The sequence below is a fragment of the Chiloscyllium punctatum genome, chromosome 10 (assembly GCF_047496795.1).
Source record: "Chiloscyllium punctatum isolate Juve2018m chromosome 10, sChiPun1.3, whole genome shotgun sequence".
Taxonomy (NCBI): domain Eukaryota; kingdom Metazoa; phylum Chordata; class Chondrichthyes; order Orectolobiformes; family Hemiscylliidae; genus Chiloscyllium; species Chiloscyllium punctatum.
In genome coordinates, this window is record NC_092748.1 from 42,346,643 (window position 1) to 42,368,152 (window position 21,510).

General features: G+C 41.0%; 1 protein-coding gene across 1 annotated transcript in view; it reads right to left on the bottom strand.

Annotated features, from left to right (window-relative positions):
* Nucleotides 1–21,510, bottom strand: part of LOC140482072 (inositol polyphosphate 1-phosphatase-like) — a 78,593-nt gene that overhangs the window by 28,957 nt on the left and 28,126 nt on the right. Inside the window, exons 2-4 of the mRNA XM_072578988.1 lie at nt 20,331–20,566; nt 18,793–18,853; nt 7,425–7,625 (exon numbers count right to left, since the gene is read on the bottom strand). Of these exons, the coding sequence (XP_072435089.1) occupies nt 7,425–7,625; nt 18,793–18,853; nt 20,331–20,534 (466 nt within the window). The 5' untranslated portion in view covers nt 20,535–20,566. The remainder of the gene's footprint in view (nt 1–7,424; nt 7,626–18,792; nt 18,854–20,330; nt 20,567–21,510) is intronic.

Consider the following 21,510-nt stretch of genomic DNA (forward strand, 5'->3'; position numbering starts at 1 on the left):
CATGGCAGATGCAGTTTAATGTGGATAAATATGTGGTTATCCACTTTGGTGGCAAGAACAGGAAGGCAGGTTACTACCTAAATGGAGTCAAGTTAGGTAAAGGGGCAATACAATGAGATCTAGGTGTTGTTGTACATCAGTCAATAAAAGCAAGCATGTAGGTACAGCAGGCAGTGAAGAAAGTAATAGCATGCTGGCCTTCATAACTAGAGGGATTGAGTACAGAAACAAAAAGGTCCTTCTGCAGCTGTACAGGGCCCTGGTGAGACTGCACCTGGAATATCGTGCACAGTTTTGGTCTCCAAATTTGAGGAAAGACATTCTAGCTATTGAGGGAGTGCAGCGTAGGTTCACAAAGTCAATTCCTGGAATGGTGGGACTATCCTACGCTGAAAGATTGGAGCGACTGGGCTTGTACACGCTTGAGTTTAGAAGGCTGAGAGGGGATCTGATTGAGACGTATAAGATTATTAAAGGATTGGACACTCTGGAGGGAGGGAGCATGTTTCCGTTAATGGGTGAGTTCTGAACCAGAGGACACAGTTTAAAAATAAGGGGTAGGCCACTAAGAACAGAGTTGAGGAGAAACTTCTTCACCCAGAGAGTGGTGGGTGTATGGAATGCTCTGCCCCAGAAGGTTGTGGAGGCCAAGTCTCTGGATACTTTCAAGAAAGAGTTGGATAGAGCTCTTAAAGATAGTGGAATCAAGGGTTATGGGGATAAGGCAGGAACAGGATACTGATTGAGGATGATCAGCCATGATCATAATGAACGGTGGTGCTGGCTCAAAGGGCAGAATGGCCTACTCCTGCACTTATTGTCTATTGTCTCTCCTCATAAAGGGCGAGGTATTAAATGCTGCGCAGCCTTCCATTCTTCTTGACGTTTTCTGCCTTAATGTTTTTCTCCTGGAATGACAGACAGTCTGGGATTGCAGGAGGTGAAGGAGAGTGGCACAACTATAATTTTTGCTGCAGGTGAGAGGTGCCCCGATCAAATAAGTAGACAGCGCAGATGGGTTGCAAGATTAGTGGTATCAGGAGTTGCGATGGGTGACAGCAGTTGAGGGAAAATTTTGCAAGCAATAGTGAAAGTGGTACAGCACAAACTACGATGGGAGGTGGAAATAGTAGTAGAGACAGAGTGAGTGTGATGTAGCAGAAAGAAGAAGGTGGCGCATACACTGGTGGATTGGAGAATGTCATTGACTTTCTTACTTCTCATAATGAGACTGTACTGACCCAAATGGCAACTTCAGACCAACGTGGCATGGTCTGATGGTGCAATCTCCTCTTGATGTTAGGGATAAACACCACTTGGTTCACCTGGATCTCCAGAATCCTGTCTGCAAAGTGAGGTTGCTAATTTTCTCTTCTCTGCCATGTCCAGAGCAAATGTCATGAAACATGCAGAGCAGCTTTGAACTAACAGTGCTTTAAAAGTGACAATGGTGATAGGGATGCTGGTCAATTCTGGCATATCTGGGCATCTTGCTAGGGCCTCATAGAGAGAAAACCTCCATGAAACTTACATTTAGCTAGAACAATGTAAGATGTCCTGTGAAAGACCCAGAGAGGTGGTGAAAATGTCGAGTAGTAAATGGTTATACTTTAATCTACCCATCTATTTTCAACATGAATGAAAGTTGAGCTCTCAAGGATAGGCTAATTAACATGTCCATTTGTTATATGTGATACATTTTGCCACAGAGATGACCATGACAGCATAACATATAGGGTGGAATTAGGCCATTCAGCCCATCAGGTCTGCGCTATGCTGTAAAGTTGAGTGAAATAAGGGTTGAGGGGAAGGGTGAGAGCAGTAACAAATTAAAAATTCTATATATGAATGCACGAAGCATTAGACACAAGGTGGATGAGCTTGAGGCTCTTTTGGAAATTGGCAGATACGATATTGTGGGGATAACTGAGACGTGGCTTCATGGGGACAGGGCCTGGGAAATGAATATTCAAGGCTACATGTGTTATCGTAAGGATAGACTGACGGGCAGAGGGGGTGGGGTGGCCTTGTTGGTAAGGGAGGATATTCAGTCCCTTGCGCGGGCGGACCTAGAGTCAGGGGATGTAGAGTCAGTGTGGATAGAGCTTCGAAACACTAAGGGTAAAAAGACCCTCATGGGAGTCATCTACAGGCCCCCAAACAGTAGTCTGGATGTTGGAGGTAAGTTGAATCAGGAGCTGAAATTGGCTTGTCGCAAAGATGTTACTACAGTTGTTATGGGGGATTTTAACATGCAGGTAGACTGGGAGAATCAGGATGGTATCGGGCCTCAAGAAAGAGACTTTGTGGAGTGCCTCAGAGATGGATTTTTAGTGCAGCTGGTGCTGGAGCCGACCAGGGATAAGGCGATTCTGGATCTGGTATTGTGTAACGAACCAGAATTGGTCAGTGACCTCGAAGTGAAGGAGCCATTGGGAAGTAGTGACCATAATACAATAAGCTTCAATCTGCAATTTGAGAGGGAGTGGGTACAATCTGAAGTGACAATATTTCAGTTGAATAAAGGGAAATATGGAGCTATGAGGGAGCAACTGGCCAAAGTTCAATGGTTTAATACCTTAACAGGGAAGACCGTGGAGGAACAATGGCAGATATTTCTGTGTATAATGCAGAAGATGCAGGATCAGTTCATTCCTAAAAGGAAGAAAGATCCCAGGAGGAGACATGGGCGGCCGTGGCTGACAAGGGAAGTAAAGAAACATATAAGGTTAAAAGAGAAAAAGTATAACTTAGCGAAGATAAGCGGGAAAACGGAGGACTGGGAAGCTTTTAAAGAACAACAGAGGATTAGTAAGAAGGAAATACGCAGAGAAAAAATGAGGTACGAAGGTAAACTGGCCAAGAATATAAAGGAGGATAGTAAAAGCTTTTTTAGGTATGTCCAAGGCAAAAAAATGGTTAGGACAAAAATTGGGCCCTTGAAGACAGAAGCAGGGGAATATATTACTGGGAACGAAGAAATGGCAGAGGAATTAAATGGGTACTTCAGATCTGTGTTCACTGGGGAAGACACAAGCAATCTCCCTGAGGTAACAGTGGCTGAAGGACCTGAACTTAAGGGAATTTCTATTTGCCAGGATTTGGTGTTGGAGAGACTGTTAGGTCTGAAGGTTGATAAGTCTCCGGGACCTGATGGCCTGCATCCCAGGGTACTGAAGGAGGTGGCTCGGGAAATCGTGGATGCGCTGGTGATTATTTTCCAGAGTTCAATAGAATCGGGGTTGGTTCCTGAGGATTGGAGGGCGGCTAATGTTGTGCCACTTTTTAAGAAGGGTGGGCGGGAGAAAGCAGGAAATTATAGACCAGTTAGTCTGACCTCAGTGGTGGGAAAGATGCTGGAGTCTATTATAAAGGATGAAATTACGGCACATCTGGATAATAGTAACAGGATAGGACAGAGTCAGCATGGATTTATGAAGGGGAAATCATGCTTGACTAATCTTCTTGAATTTTTTGAGGATGTAACTCGGAAGATGGACGAGGGAGATCCAGTGGATGTAGTGTACCTGGACTTTCAGAAAGCTTTTGATAAAGTCCCACACAAGAGGTTAGTGAGTAAAATTAGGGCGCACGGGATTGGGGGCAAAGTACTAGATTGGATAGAGAATTGGTTGGCTAACAGGAAACAAAGGGTAGTGATTAACGGCTCCATTTCGAAATGGCAGGCAGTGACCAGTGGGGTACCGCAGGGATCCGTGCTGGGACCGCAGCTTTTTACAATATATGTAAATGATATAGAAGATGGTATCAGCAATAACATTAGCAAATTTGCTGATGACACAAAGCTAGGTGGTAGGGTGAAATGTGATGAGGATGTTAGGGGATTACAGGGTGACCTGGACAAGTTAGGTGAGTGGGCAGATGCATGGCAGATGCAGTTTAATGTGGATAAATGTCTGGTTATCCACTTTGGTGGCAAGAACAGGAAGGCAGATTACTACCTCAATGGTATCAAATTAGGTAAAGGGGCTGTTCAGAGAGATCTGGGTGTTCTTGTCCACCAGTCAATGAAGGCAAGCATGCAGGTACAGCAGGTCGTGAAGAAGGCTAATAGCATGCTGGCCTTCATAACAAGAGGGATTGAGTATAGAAGCAAAGAGGTGCTTCTGCAGCTGTACAGGGCCCTGGTGAGACCACACCTGGAGTACTGTGTACAGTTCTGGTCTCCAAATTTGAGGAAAGACATTCTGGCTATTGAGGGAGTGCAGCGTAGGTTCACGAGGTCAATTCCTGGAATGGCAGGATTGCCTTACACGGAAAGACTGAAGCGACTGGGCTTGTATACCCTTGAGTTTAGAAGACTGAGAGGGGATCTGATTGAAACGTATAGGCTTATGAAAGGACTGGACACTCTGGCAGGAGGGAACATATTTCCGTTGATGGGGGAGTGCCGAACCAGAGGACACAACTTAAAAATACGGGGTAGACCATTTAGGACAGAGATGAGGAGAAACTACTTCACACAGAGAGTGGTGGCTGTGTGGAATGCTCTGCCCCAGAGGGCAGTGGAGGCCCAGTCTCTGGATTCTTTTAAGAAAGAATTGGATAGAGCTCTTAAAGATAGTGGAGTCAAGGGGTATGGAGATAAGGCTGGAACAGGATACTAATTAGGAATGATCAGCCATGATCATATTGAATGGCGGTGCAGGCTCGAAGGGCAGAATGGCCTACTCCTGCATCTATTGTCTATTGTCTATTGTCTATTGTCTATTGCTACCATTCCATCATTTTCTGTTATGTTGCTCAATCCCACCCTGCTGCCTTCTCCTTGTAATACCTTATGCTCTTAACAATCAAGAACCTACCTATCTCTGACTTAAATATAGTCAATGACTTGGCCTCCAAGCCCTCTACAGCAATGGTTTCCACATTCAGCAGCCTCTAGCTGAAGAAATTCCTCCTCATCTCAGTTCTCAAAAGTCATCCCCTTGCTCTGAGGCTGAGAGTTCAAGTCTCTCCTGCTAATGGAAACATCTTCTCCATGTCCATTCTATTCACGTCTCTCAGTAATCTGTAAGTTTCAATTAGATCCCACTCCATCCTTCTAAACTGCATCTTGCATGCACCCACGATCATCAACTGCTCCTCATAAGACAAGCCTTTCATCCCTGGGATCATTCTTGAAACCACTTCTGACCTCAAATGCCAGGACATCCTTCCTTAGATATAGGGCCCAAAACTGCTCACAATGTTCCAAATGCAGTTTGACCAGAGACCTACACAACCTTAGCAGTACATTTCTGCTCTCCTATTCTAGCCTTCTTGAAATGAATGCGAACATTGCATTTGCCTTCCTAACTACCAAATGAATCTGCATATTATCCTTAACAGAATTGTGAACTAGGACTCCCAAGTACCTTTGCGGTTCAGATTTCTGAAGGCTTTCCCTATTTCGAAAATGGTCTGCACTTCTATTCTTCCTATAAAGTGCATAACCTCACATTTTCTCACGTTCTATCCTATCTGCCACTTCTTTGCGCACTTTCTTAGTCTGTCCAAGTTCTTATAGTCATAGACATGTAAAGCATGGAAACAGACCCTTCGGTCCAACCCATCCATGCTGACCAGATATCCTAACCCAATCTAATCCCACCTGCCAAACCCTTCCTATTCTAATACCCATCCAAATGCCTCTTAAATGTTGCAACTGTACCAGCCTCCACCACTTCCTCTTGCAGCTCATTCCATACGCGTACTACCCTCTGCGTGAAAATGTTTCCACTTAGGTCTTTTTTATATCTTTCACCTCTCAACCTAAACCTATGCCCTCCAACTCTGGACTCCCCGACCCCAGGGAAAAGACGTTGCCTATTTACCCCATCCATGCCCTCACAATTTTGTAAACCTCTATAAGGTCACCTCTCAGCCTCTGAAGCTCCAGGGAAAACAGCCCCAGCCTGTTCAGCCTCTCCCTACAGCTCAAATCCTCCAACTCTGGCAACATCCTTGTAAATTTTTTCTGAACCCTTTCAAGTTTCGCAACATCTTTCTGATAGGAAGGAAATCAGAACTGCACGCAATATTCCAACAGTGGCCTAACCAATGTCCTGTACAGCCACAACATGACCTCCCAACCCCTGTACTCAATACTCTGACCAATAAAGGAAAGCATACCAAACACCTTCTTCACTATTCTAGCTACCTGCAACTCCACTTTCAAGGAGCTATGAACCTGCACTCCAAGGTCTCCTCTGCACTTCCTCCACTTATCTTTGTGTCATCTGCAAACTTAGCAATGATACCCTCAGTTCATTTGTCCAGATCATTATTAAGTAATGTGAATAGTATAGTCCCAATAATAACCCGTGCAGAACTCCACTAGTCACCAGCTCCATCCTTTATTTCCACTCTCTGTCTTCTGCCAGTCAGCCAATCCTCTATCCATGCCTTTACCAACATGGGCTCTTATCTTACTTAGCAACTTCCTGTGCACCTTGTCAAAGGTGTTCTAGCAGCCACTTCAAAGATCAGGCAACATGGAATATCATTGAATATCACAGAGATTTTTCTTTTTGGTCTGCTTGGGGTATGGCAGAGTGGGAGTAGCTAGGAAGCAAAAGATTTCTATGGTTCGCTGCAGAGAAATGCAATTGGGAGGTCATGCTTGGATGAAGAAGAACAAACTTATGGAATGTTAAAATGGGGTTTGAAGAGTAACCTATATTGAACTACAAGGAAAGTTTCCTGTGAAAGAAAACCTCACTGTGAAAGACAGTTCTAAGATTGCACGTCACCAGACAGAACAGCAAAACATAAAAACATAAGTAAACCCTCAGGTACTAAGGATGACTCTAAATTGATTTTGGGAAAATCAAATGTGTTCATATGGGACAATAAAATATACCTTTACTCAGTTGGCCTAAAAATAAGAAAGGGGTTTTAAATATGCATTTAAATATAAAACATGCTTGTCAGTCTGTTGTTACAGTAAATGGTTTAAAATGTGATATCTGGACCAGTCATTCTTTCAGCGATTAACTAGAAAATCATATATCTTTTTAAAAGTTATTGGTCTCCATGAGAATGATTGAAGTATCATGTACGCATTGCAGAAAAATGTTAATTCTTCTTCCTGCACACATGATGACATTCCCAGCCTCGGGATAGAGATAAAAAAACAGCTGGCTGGGAGATTCAATGTCGCTTTTGCTTGCGTGACTTGCATGTAGATTTGGAAGCTTCTCAATGATTTTGTTCGGAGATGCTTTATCACAATCTTTAGTCAATTTAAATATTGATTTATTATTGCATAGATTCTAGTTAAAAAACACATTGCTTAGTATTAAATGAAAATAAATCTAATTCTAAAATGGCATTTAAGTAAATTAAATCAATTGTTTAATTTACGGCTTCTATGTTTTAAAAAAATCTTCATTTTATTTTATTTGATTTAGCAAACATACCTATAGGATCTACCCACACTGCCATGGTATCCTGGGGAATATCTACTTTCACCTTCTCCAATGCAGGATCCTTAATGGAGACATCGTGATGAACAATCTTCGCTAATAGTTTGGCTGCTGACGTATTACCATCCAACACTTTGCTCAACAGCTCTGCGGTTTCTGTCTCTGTTGCACAGACTTCAACTTTGATCTTCTCTCCTTTAATAGAAATAAACCTACAGTTAGTGTTTAGCATGAGCTTTCAGCTCATTATTCTTTTATATTTTGAAGCTCTATTTGAGTTGAAATATACTAAAAATAGAAGACAATCAATGCAGTAAAAGAAACAGTGCTAAAGCAGAAGGCGTTGTATCATGCAAATAAAGCTTAACCATGATAACCTGAATGACAAGTTGAAAATAAATTTGAAGGATCCTTAATTGAGAAAAGTGCTCAATGATGGAGAATCTAATTACCAAATAGAACAGCACATTAAAGCTTATCAATTCACAAGACAAAAAGCAATGGCAGTCACTCAGTGTAGAAGTAATTATATTAGCAACAAATCAAATGTGATAATACATCAATATTTAGTGCATGAGCAATGTCAATTTACATCAACTGGTGTAAATCACAAGATATTCTTTACTTCAGTGGTATAGCATATATTCACTTGGTTTGTGGTAACACTCTTGCTTCTAAGTCATAAAATATGGCTCCAGGCATCATTTCAGAACTGGGCACACACTTCAGTGTGGAGATGAGAGAGTACTGTGTTGTTAGCAGTACAGTCTTTTGGAAGAGGTGGTCCCGTTTGCTGATCCAGATAGTCATAAAACATCCCATGTTAAAGCACACAGGGGTATCAATGTAAGCTGGTAAAAAAAAATTATAGTGGACTGTAAAAGCTTACTGTTATGTAAAAAGTGGCTAAATGAATGTGGATCCATTATAGACAGAGTGAGGAGAATCTATAATGGAGAATACAGGAAAGGCAGAGAAGCGAATTGATTATATTGTATCAGTCTTCACTAAGAAAGGTACAAGAAATCTTCAGTTAGAGATGTAAGAGATTAGAGAGAATGAGGAATTGAAGGAAATTAGTATTTGTAAGATGGCGACGTTGAATAAATTACTTGGAATGAAAGTTGAAAATCCAAAGGATCGGATATTTTACTTTACAGACTGTTGAAACAGGTAGCTATGGAGATAATGAGTGCATTGGTGATCATCTTTCAACATTCTATAAGTTCTGGAACAGTGCCAGCACATTAGCCAATGTTACACCACTATTTAAGAAGGGAGACTAAAAGAAAAAAAAAGGAACTACAGACCTGCTAGTCTTACATCAATAGGAGGGAAAATGTTGGAATCTATTACAAAAGATAAAATAAATGGACAAATACAGAGAATGCTGGAAAAACTCAGGAGATCTGGTGGCATTTGTGGAGAAAGAAAAAGAGTTAATGTTTGGAGTCTGCTATGACTTCTTCAGAATTGAAAGGTGTTGGAAAATAGGGTTTTTTAAATACATTTTTACAGAGAGACAGGAGGAGCAGACAGCAGATGGTAAAGAGACCCAATGCAAAAGACAAAGGGGAAAAAAAGATTAACAGTTAAAGTGGGGATAAATTATGGTGTGCAAGGGAAAGAATTTGAACTTGCTACTAAAAGCAAAACAAACGAGAACACAATCATGACATGGCTTTGGTGGGGGTGGGGGAACAGTTTGTGACAACGTAAGAAAAATGGAGAACAAACATAAAGTGGTCAGTTTCTGAAGTTATTGAATTCAATATTGAGACTTCGAGGCTGTCAACTGTCTCAGCAGAAAATGTTTCTAGAGCTTGTGTTGTCCTTCACTGGACATTGCAGCAAGTTTAGGATGGAAATGTTAGCATTACAGAGAGGTGATTTGTTAAAATGGAAAGCAACTGGAAGGTTGGAGACATTCCTACGGAGAGATAGAGGTGTTCTGCAAATCAGTCACCAAGTCTGCAATTGGTCTTATCAATGTAAAGGAGACTGCAACATGAATAGCAAAAGTAGATTATACTGAAAGTACTAGATTGAAATAATAAGTAAAATGCTGCTTCACCTGGAAGGTGAATTTGGGGCTTTGGATAGTGAGGAAGGAGAAGGTGAACAGGCAAGTGTCACAACTTTCATGATTGCATGGAGAAGTAAGGAAACTTTAGGAGTGATGGAGGAGTGGACTAGGGTGTCACGAAGAGAACAGTCTATAGAATGCTGAAAGTGGAATGGAAGATAAGATGTGCTTGGTGGTGGCATCCTGCTAGTGGCGGAAGATGATGCTTTGAATCCAATTCCAGACAAGAGCAGGAGGCAGCATCAAAGTCATCGTTGACATATCAGAGAAGGATTTGTGAGTGGGACTTGAGAAGGACAGGGACAAAAAAATGTTCCACATACTCAGAAATAGCTGGGACCCATGCATGTACCCATCGCAACACCTTTGATTTGGAGAAAGTGAGAGGAGTTTAATGAGAAGTGAGAAGGAGGCAAAGGAGGGCAGTGGTGGATGGAGGCTGTGTTTGCCTCCTTTCAAAGAAGTAGTCAGCCATCAGAGCATCCTAATGGGAAACTAGACATGTAGAGGAATTGCATAGTTACAGTAGAAAGAGATTGCTAGGACCAGGAAACTGGAAATTGTGGAACCATTAAGAAGAATCATGAATGTAAGTGGGAAGAGACTGGACAAGAGGGTAAGAAACAAAATTTAGATAGGAATAAATAAATTCAGTGGGACAGAAATGGACTAACATGATGGGTCTGCTAGGGCAGTCATGTTTATGAATTTTGGGAAGCAGGTAGGAGCGGATCATGCAGGGTTGAAGGACTATGAGGTGGAAAGCTGTAGAGGGAAGATCTCCAGAGGAGATGAGTTTCATGACAGTCCTGGCAACTGGACTTGCCACATAAATGCAGTGGCTACAATAGCAGGTCAGAGGCTAGGAATACTGCAGTGAAAAACTCATCTCCTGACTCCCCAGAGCCTGTCCACATCTACAAGGCACAAGTCAAGAATATGATGGAATACACCTCACTTTCCTGAGATGAGTGTAGCTCCAATAACAGTCAAGAAGCTTGACAGCATCCAGGACAAGCTTGATTTGCACTACATGCACAAGCATCCAGTCTCTCTACCCAGATGCCCACAAAAATACACCAAACATTCTTATACATCACCTTCCAAATCCACAAACACTTCCAACTATGACAACAGCAGCAGATACATGAGAACACCACCACCTGCAAGCCCTCCAAGTCAGACATCATCCTAGCTTGCCATTCCTTCAGTGTTGCTGGGTAAAAATCCTCCAATTCCCTCTCTAAAGGAATTATGCATCAACAGTATTTAGACTTCAATCTTTCAAGAAGAAAGCTCAGCACCACCTTCTCAAGGCAACTAGGACAGGCAAGAAATGCTGGTTAGCCAGCAATGACTGTGTCCCGTGAGAGAAGTTTAAAAAAAAATATGGAAAAATGTAAGGTTATCCACTTTGCTAGAAAAAACAGGTGTGCACAGTATTCCTTTAATGGGAAGGTGATGACAGAATATAACTATCCATCCTTGACATTCTCTGGCATTACTACTGCCGAAACCTTGTCTAACAACAACCCAGGGTTACCATTGAGCAGAAACTGAACAGGAGCAGCCCTATAGTGCTGTGGTTGCAAAAGCAAGTCAGAGGCTTGGAATTCTGCAGTTAATTCTTCATCCTCTGACTCCCCAAAGCCTGCCTACCATCTTCAAGGCACAAGTCAAGGAGTATGATTTAATACTCCCATTTACCTATTTGCATGTATCTCCAAAAACACTTAAGGAACTAGAGACCAACTATTGCAAAGTAACTAGTAATTGGCAGCACATCCACAAAATGTTCAGCCCCTCAAGTACCAATGCACAATAACAGCAGTGTACCATTTATGAAATGCACTACAGAAATTCATCAAGGCTCCTGAGACAGCACCTTCCAAAGCTACGACAGCTGATATTTAAAAGGACAAGGGCAGCAGATACATGGGAACACAACCATCTGCAGGTTCAGTTCCAAGCACACACCATACTGACTTGGAAACATCTTGTTGTCATATCAGTGCCACTGGGTAAAAATGCTGGAACTTGCTCCCTAACAGCTTTGTAGATATCAGATATCACCAAATGAACTTCAGCAGTTCAAGAAGGCATCTGGTTACCACCTTCCCGAGGGCAATTAATGCTGGCCCAGACAGTGACCCTACACCCATGAACAAATGTTTTAAAATGTACAAAGGGACCTAGCTGAGCTAATCAATAAATCACCAAAGTTTAGTGATAAAACTGGCACTTAGGATGGCCTTCATTTCAAGAGGATTTGTGTACAGGAGTAGCAAAGTATTGCTTTGATTTTATAGAACATCAGTTAGACTTCAAATGGAGGGTACAGTTTTGGTTCCCTTACCTTAGAAAGGATAGACTCAGCATAGAGAGAGTGAGACAATGTTATTCCTGCAATGGCAGGACTGTCCTATGAAGAGCTTTCAGGTAAACTGGACCTGTGTGAACTAGAATTTTGAAGAATGACGACTATTTGAAACCACCAAAGGAATAGGAAGGGTAGGTGCAAGTAAGATATTTCTCTTGACTGAGGACTCTAGAATCAGGAGATACCATTTCAAAATGAGATGAAGCACGTGGGACTGAAGTGAGAGAAACTTTTGTATTCAGATTGTGAATCTTTGGAATTTTCTACCCCAGCTGGATGTGGCGCTTGGTCAGTAAGCATGTTTAAGTTGACACAAATTTGTTAGTTGACAAATTTTCTCTAAATCTGCTTTTCACCTTAAAGTTATGCCCTCTTGTTATATGTCCTTCAACTAAAGGGATCAGCTGCTTTCTATTCAGCTTGTTCATGTCTCTCAAACTTATACATCTCAATTAGGTCCCTGAAAGCTTTTCCTGCTCTGAAGCAGCCTTTCTTCATAACTAAGCTGCTCCATCCCAGGCAACATCCCCTGCAACCCCTCTAGTGCAATCACATCCTTCCTACAGTGTGGTGACCAGAACTGAACACAGTACTCCAGCTGCGGCCTAACCAAAGTATTATCCAGCTTCAATATATCCTCAATAGGTCTGGAAGTATCTGTGAGACTCATTCCTTTGTTTGTTCTCAACTGCTGTTCTCTCTCTTTGAGTTCCACCTCCACCTATCGTTTACTCATCTCCCTTCTTCCACCCCACCTTCAGCATATATAGCAATCATTTCTGAGCTACAATCAGTTCTGAAGAAGGGTCTCTGGACCTGAAACATTAACTCTGCTTTCTCTCCGCAGACACTGTCAGACCTGCTGAATCTCTACTGCAATTTTTTTTTTGTTTCTGATTTCCTAGAGATCCAGGATTCTCTGGGCTTGTGGCTTCTACATTTCACCCTAAAGTGAACATGTTGGACCTGTGCTCTTGCCAATTCCATTTTATATGATTGCTATCGTTCTGCTGTAAATTTAACCAGAAGTAGTTGTTCCCAGACCACTCTTGACCAGATCTTACCTGATCTTAATGATATCTGCACTCTCCCAATCCAGCAACTTTTTTTGCACACCATCCTTTTCCTTTTCCATAACAAACTTAAAACGTATGGTGTTGTGATCTTCTTCACTGAAGTGCTCTCCATTGCCACTGTGAACACCTGTTAGCTTCAATCTCCAGATTTAGGTCCAGTCCTGCAAGGTCCCTTGTTGGACCTTTTAAACATTGATATATAAAGCTGTCCAGTTTACATTTCAAAATATCTGCCCTCTCTAAACTCTTTACAGGATGACTATCCCAATTAATGTTGGAGAAGTTGACATCCCCTCATATAACTACTCTATTATTGTTTTTATACACCTTAGCGAATTGTCTACACATCTGCTCTTCTATTGCCTGTTGACTATTTGTGGTCTATAATACATTCCCAGCAATGTGACTGTCCCCTTTTCATCTCTAAGCTCTCCCCACAGAGCCATATTTGACAACCCTTCCAAATATTATCTTTTAGTGTGTTAACTGACTCCTTAATTAATATTGTAACATCACCTCCTCTTTTATACCCTCCCCTGTGCTGCCTGAAGAACCTATATTCCGAAATGTTGAGATGCCAGTCCTGCTCCTCCCACAACCACATCGCTGCAATAGCAATAGCATCACAATTTCATGTGTCAATCCACACACTTCAGTCATCTGTCTCACCTATAATACATCCAGTATTAAAGTAGAGGCCATCCATCCTCACCCTACTCCCTTGAAACTCAACATGGCTTTACTTCCTCTGCCTTGGTTCCTTTATTAAAGAATGCTATGTCCTTAATTACTAACCCTCTGTGTTCTCCTTCTCTCCTGGCCTCCTCTCGCCTAGTAAACATTCCTCTCAACAGCATTAGGAAATCCAGCCACAAGGATGTTGGTCCTATTCTATTTCATGTCACAATATCTCGCTTGCACAACTTCGCCAGAAAATGTCCCAGTGCTCTAGGAATCTAAAACCATGCCCCCTGCACCAACTCTTGTGAGACAAATTCATCCTCTCCTATTTCTATACTTGCTAGCATGTGGCACAGGAGTGTACAATTTTTCAGTTTCTGCTGTTTAGTCTACTGCATTGCTCCCTAAGTTCTTGATGCAAGACCTCATCCTTCATTCTACCTATCGTTGGGACTAACATGTACTATGACTCTCCAATGGTGATAATATGCTGAAAGCAGCCTTAATTGACTCAGACTGGAGCCTCTGCTTCACCTGAGAGAAAGTTGCAGCCTTGGAAGCATCCAGTCAATCTGATGGGCCAGCAACATAACCCTTCAGTGGCCATTGCTGGGATTAAATTCAGTATCCAAGGAAGAGGTGCCATTGAGACCAGTTTCAGGTAAGTCTGGGATTTTTGTTAACCTGAATTACATATTTCAGCCAAGGGGTTGATGGTGGAATGGGTGAAGTGCATTCAATGGAGACACCCCACCTTCCTGTCCAACAGCTTGATGTGTGAATGCTTTCACTCTGCCTGCCTTGCCTCCACTTGCCCCTGCCCCAAAAGTGGTTGTGCTGCCTGATGCATTCTCCTTCCACTGTGGCATGGGAGATAGGTCGGGGTAGGAGGAAAAGTGCTAGGAAGGTTACAACCCTCTCACCACCCTCAAATACACCAGAAGGCAATATTAAAATTCAACCCCTAGAGTACAAAAGCTAGGAACCTATGTGAACCTTTTGAAAAACCTAGTGGGGGCTCAACAGAGCGTTATGATTAATTCTCAGCACTGTACTTTGGAAAAGATATGAAGGCTTTATAAAAGGTGCCATGAAGATTTATGAGAATGGTTCAAGGAAGAAGAGACTTTTGATAACATAGGCTGAGAAACCAGAGTTGGTTTCCTTCAAGAAAAGGAGATTTGATAAAAATGTTAAAAATCATGAGAAATCTAAACATAACTGATGAGAAGAAACAGTTGTCATTGCAGCAAAAGTCGAGAGCCAGAAGGTACAGACTTAAAATGATTGACAAAAGAGCTTAAGATGAAATGAAGAAGAACTTTTTTACATGAGTTGTATTTATCAGGAACACACTTGAGTGAGAATAGTCAATGCAGATTCAATTGCGAGGTTGAAAAGGAAATTGGATAATTCACTATAAAGAGAAAAAAATTGAATGACCACAGAGTATGGGACTAGGTTAAAATTGCTAGTTGACAACTTGTTGATGGGTTGAATGGCCTGTTTCAATGCTATAACTATTCTGTGATTTGATGAACAGATCTTTTAGTAGAAAATGTTGGTACTATATCTGTTGTTGACATCATCTTCCATGTTTTAGGAAAGCTAATGAGTGCAGTGAGTTTCTCAACACACTTGCACATACATCAGAAATTGTTATCAAAAATTTCCATGCCTTGTGTCTTATAAATGTCAAATTCTTGAAGATTCTGCAATGGCCACACCTTATTCTAATCCTAGACTTTTTCTCATCAACGACTTTAGTTTAAATTCAAGAATACATCTGTTAAACAACCGCTATGATTTGCCAATTTCCCCAACAGTCTACAAAAACAACATCTGAGATAAAGTGTCACATTATTCAATTTAACTTCAGGTTGTTCATCAATGTTGCTGGAGTCATTTCCTGCTGATTTTGACCACAGTATTCCAGGAAACAACATGCGTACAAGAAATAAAGCCAGCCCCTTCATGACATTATCTACCCTATCTCCATACTGTGTTCTTCCTTCCTCCCCTCTTCTCATTGGATCAGAGTGCCAGGCACCAGTCACTCTCTGCTAACTAAACTGAATGACCACTAGCCAAGCTTAAGCATTGAATGTCAACATTAAGATGTTATTCAACTGCAGGCGCTTTCGATCCATTCCCAGACCAGATGTTACCCTACAGTTACCCAGTTACAGGTAAGCATTCAGGAGCGGGAATCCTGGATGCAAAGGCCAATTCAGGTGGTGTCATGCTCTCCTGGCTATGAATCAATTAATGTCAATACAGTAACATGGTCAAACGAAAAACTGAAGAACTGCGAATGCTGGAAATCAGAAACAAAAACAGAATTTGCTAGAATAACTTAGCAGGTCTGTTGGGGTCTGTGGAAACAAAGCAGACTTTAAGGTTTTGGGTCCAGTGATCCTTCTTCAGAACTGATTGTAGGAAGGAAATATTTTTGTATATATGCTAAATTTGGAGTGGGAGGAGGGGAGATGGGGGGAGTAAATGATAGATGGGAATAGAGCCCAGAGAGAGAGAATAGTGATTGGACAGACAAAGGAATTGTAAAGGTCTGCCTGGGACAATGAAAGAATAGTGGACCATTAGCGACTGACAATGGATTGTTGGTGGTAGCAACAAATATGCTGGCAAGGTCTGGTATGTGGGGGTTGGGGTAAGAACAAGGGAGAAGATGCTCAAAATTTAAAATGTTTGAACTTGAAATTGAGTCCAGAAGACTGCAGGGTTCCGAGCTGGAAAATGAGATTCTGTTCATCCAGTTTAAGCTGTGTACTGGAGCACTGTAGCAAGCCTGGGACAGAGATGTTGGCCAGGGAACATGGTGATGTGTTGAAATGGCAGGCAACCAGAAGCTCAGGTTCATTTTTGCGGACAATAGGTGTTCTGTCATTGGATAGTCTTTTGAGTTACCAGACAAATGTAGAATAGCAAATCTGCACCAGTGCCGTCTTGGACCTGCAGCTAAACTCTGATAAAATACCTCAGCCATAACCAATGGAGAGTGTTGTTAAAGAACCTGTTGAGAATTTAAAGCATTATGGACAGTGCTCAAAACACATAATTAAATAAATCTGGAATATAAAAGCTTAAGTTTAGATTCCCTACAGTGCAGAAACAGACCCTTCAGCCCAACAAGTCCACACCTACCCTCCAAAGGGTAACCCACCCATTCACATTCACCCACTAATGCAACTATCACTATGGGCAATTTAGCATGGCCAATTCACCTAACCCGCACATCTTTGGACAATGGGAGGAAACTGGAGCATCCGGAGGAAACGCATCCGGAGGACACAGGGAGAATGTGCAAACTCCACACAGACAGTCACCCGAGGCTGGAATCAAACCCGGGTCCCTGGCGCTGCAAGGCAGCAATGCTAACCATTGAGCCATTGTGCCGCCCCACCAGCAATGGTCATTAAAAACTTATCTGTTCATTTTGTCTTTTCAGGAAGGAAATCTGCCATTCTTACTTTATCTTTCAAGTGACACCAGACTCACAGCAACATGATTGATTCTTACCTGCATCGTGAAATAGCCTAGCCCAGCCCACTCAGTCCAAGGCAATTAGGAAAGGGCAACAAATGCTGGCTTTGCTAGAGATGATCAACTCTCATGAACAAATTTTTAAAAAGTAAAAGCCTTGACTTGATATTTAAATATAATCAATTAATTAGCAACCTCATAAGACCACACATCCCTTTGTCTGAATTTATACACATTATATTATTTAAACATTCTAATTTAAAAATTCTTGCTTTCAGTTCTAAAAACACAAATATTTTAACTATGTGATAGTGAAAAAAAAATCACTAGCAAAGAATGTATAATTTCTCAGTTAGATAGTATCCTTTGTATTACAGTGATGCTGTGACCCCAGTGGTAATATTATAAAGACAAATTCACAAAGGTCATAAGGCTTACAGCCTTCCTTTGTCCACACAATTGAATCTTGGGGTTAAGTTACAATATGCTTCATGAGCACTTCTTAATTATTAAGTACTGTTGATGGAGAACTTGGCACCCGTGCAGACTGAAAACAAAACCTTTGTGATTGAATGTTCTTGTGAGTAAATTTTAGTTTCAGGTTTATTGATTGCATTAGTTGAATTAAGTTACAATATAAAATGCTTCTCAATTGAACTTGTGAAAGTAAACGTATATGGGCTTTAATTGGATGTATAAATTAATTGAGTAGAAAACAAAGACCTTTAGGTTTGTCCCTTTACACATTTTAAAGCTATGTGAAATGCCTTGGCTCAAACTTTGCAGAAAGTGGCATTTCACGGCATGTCTTATTATTAGATTTGTTCTTTCACCGTTCACCACATAAAATCTTTGCCCGAAATTATGTCTGGAAAAGCAAGCTGATAATCAGCGAAGACAGCATAGTATTTCAGATCTCATGGAACAACATTGTATCGCCATAAATAATGAGTTTTAGCAATTGAGCAATAACAGAGGAGGATCTGGGACGAAGAGGAAATTCAATGTCAAAATAAGCGGAAGGAGAAATAAAGGGAAGAAACAAATGATTGGATCAAGATAGGGACAAAATAGGGAAAAAATAAAATGCTGGCGTTCTTAAGATAATTAACAGCAATTTATTATGTGAATGAAAGAAAGTTCATGCTTTGAATTATTGCTTTCTATTCAAGGAAGGTTGATCATGATTAATAATGATCACCTTGATATAGAGTATTTAAGCTATTATTTATTGGATTTAACCTTTTACGACAAAAGTAGTGGACAACCAACGGTGCAAGCACAACAATCTTAACGGTGAAATGCTACTTTTGTGAAGTCAATAGAAGATGGGTGAAAATTGGCAAGCAACTTGTGGCAATCTGCAAATAATGGACCTCTTTTCTTCACCACAGTTTGTTGGCTGATTTACACATTAACATTCACTTGGTGTTATTCTAGCAGCAAAGTCTATCCTAGTTAATTTTTCAATTTTAAATCATAGATGGTGTAAAACTGGTGACGAACATACATAAGGATGCTTATTAGTCACACTGAGTATTGCCAAATTCGACAAACTGATGGAGCATTTCACCTAGTTTGACAATGCTCAGAAACATTCAGATTTTTTTGTCTTCAAGCTTGGCTTTTACTTACCCAGACTGTTAGTGAATTGATTTGATTCTTCACCAAAGACGTAATCTTCCAGCCCTGGAAACTGAATAATAGATTGTTAAAGGTAAAACAAAGAACTGTGGATGCTGAAGATCTGAAACAAAGACAGAAATTGCTGGAGAATCTCAGCAGGTCTGGCAAGGTCTGTAGAAAGAAAGCAAAGGCAATGTTTTGTGTCTCCTGACCATTCCATAGAACTGTTCTTCAGAGAAGCCCTGGGAGTGAGAGTCAGGGGTTCCTAGTGTTGAATTTCCTATGACCTTGAAAACTAGAAAGTCCTAGCGAGCACATGGTCAGTATAGATATACGGTACTTGGCAAAACTGGAAGGCCTAGTGGTAGTTTTCAGGTCAGATGGCAGACTTTCAGACAGGACTGAGGCCTGGATTGCTGAACAGAATGTAAATGTAATTTTCCCTTCTTTAAAAGAGCTGTTGAATGCAAAAGCAGGAAATTTTAGAAGGAGCAGAGAGGCCCTTCACTCTCAACACAAGCAAGAACACTGCAATGGAGAGCCTTCACTAATAATGGATGCTCTGTGTGTCGGGGTCTATTCCCCAACTTCAACCCTGATGGTCTTGCCAGCAGCAGCATTCACTTTCATGTATATTTGTGGCATAGATCCTAGGGCCACTGGGCTACGGGTTTCTCATGACATTGTGTTTATAGATCTGGACCTTCCTCAAACTATTTCATTTCCTTTTTTAAAAGTACATAACACTTATTTAAATCAACGGATTAGGTTTATTGATATTCTAATACTTGTCCATGTTTGCTTGTAAAAATGGTTGTTGAGATGACAAGTTGTGATACTTTATCCAGCATAATCTTTAGGTTGTTTTCTGGAATTCAATTATAATGCTTTCAGGTCATTGTTCAGTTCATTGTTCACAGAATTTGGCTGCTGGCATATACTCACAACACACTGAGCTACTAATGCTCCATGTTGTTGAATAGTGGGATGCAATTCATATCACACATTTCCACAACTAACCTTTTGGTCATACTACCATGGAGAGGTCATATCCATAATAAAAGGAGAAAAGATATCAAATCACTCCACTTTATTCCTTTTGCCTGCTTATCCCTTTAAAAAGTACTTCTGCTATTGGCACAGTGTTAATGGGGATGGAAGGATTTAAAATTTAGTACCATCCAAAAGAGAAAGTCTAGAAGGTAGTCATTGTTCTCGTGTCAAATGGTATGAAGAAAATTAGTCTCAGTTAATCCCAACAGTTCAGAGCTAATCACCATGGCTGCAAGAGACCTGGTGCACTTACTCTAATGCTATTATGTTCTTACTATCCTGGTGCAATTAATGATTACAAAAGGCTTCCTATGCAAACTTGTACTAACTTTCTTTTAAAAAGAAAGGTACAAATATTCAGTGTACTAACCGAGTACCAGAGTGATACATACATCATTACTGTCCAAATTCAGAGTAATTATTTCCAGATAGGTCAGACAGACAAACACTGAACAAATATCTTTTAATTCGCGTTGTAAATTCCTGGTACTCACTTTCTTTCCAATATCATGTTTGATTACTTCTTGGACTAATACATCTGCCAGTGTTTTGAAATCACTAACAAATTTCTTATTTTTCTCATTCCCTTTTTTTTCTTGGACCAACAGCTGAAAGAGCGTTTCCTCTTGCTTGCAGGCGCGAGCGATGTTTGCAGACTTTTCTGAGGCATAGACGAGTGCGGTCAAAAATTCAGTCATTGTGAAAATCAGATGTGTCTCTATGTGATCACCTGAAATGCAAAGAAGAGCAGTCTGCTAAACCATTTACAGACAAATATCAAAGCCTGCTAGTCTTTGGATCCAGTGGCAACAGCAATATAACATACACTTCAAAACGTATATTATACACCAAATGATTATGGGGATAATTAATCCAAAGCACTTGTACTTACTTGCTCCATTGATGCTAATTCCACATCCATGGATGATGAAGCAGAAATGGGGAATTCTCTTAGGTCAACACTACAGTTGGTAAAGAGTTGCTTAACTATCAAAATGAATTTTGCTCAAAAGCTAAAATGATAATCATGGAACTGTTCTCAGCACAGAGAAGACCCTCCCATTTGGTCTGTTGCGTTTGCCTTCTCCTCGTAATCAAAAGCATTCTTCTTTTCCAATAATAATCCAATTTCCTCTTGAATGACTCGATTGAATCTGCCTCCATCACACAGTAGCGCATTCCAAATTTCAACCTTTCACTACATAAGGTTTCTCCTCATGTTTCCATTACCTCTTTTGCTAATTACCTTAAATCTGTGCCCTCCTGTTCATGTTTCCTTCCATCAATGTGAACTGTTTTCCTATTTACTCTGTTCAGACCCCTCATAAATTTGAAAAGCTCTTTAAAATGTCCTCTCAAGCTTTTCTTCTGCAAGGAAAACAGTCTCAATGTCTCCATTCTGTGTAACTGAAGCTCCCCATTCTTGGAACCCTTCTCACAGTTCCTCAGCACACAGTTCCTTAGCATCTTTACAAAAGTGTGACGTGCAGAAGTGAGCACAATACTCCAGTTGAGTGGAAACCATTCACTGTTTTATAGATTAGATTCCCTACAGTATGGAAACAGACCCTTTAGCCCAACAAGTCCACACTGACCCTCCAAAGAGTAACCCACCCAGAACCATTCCCTTACCCTACATTTACCCCTAACTAATGCACCTAACACTATGGAAAA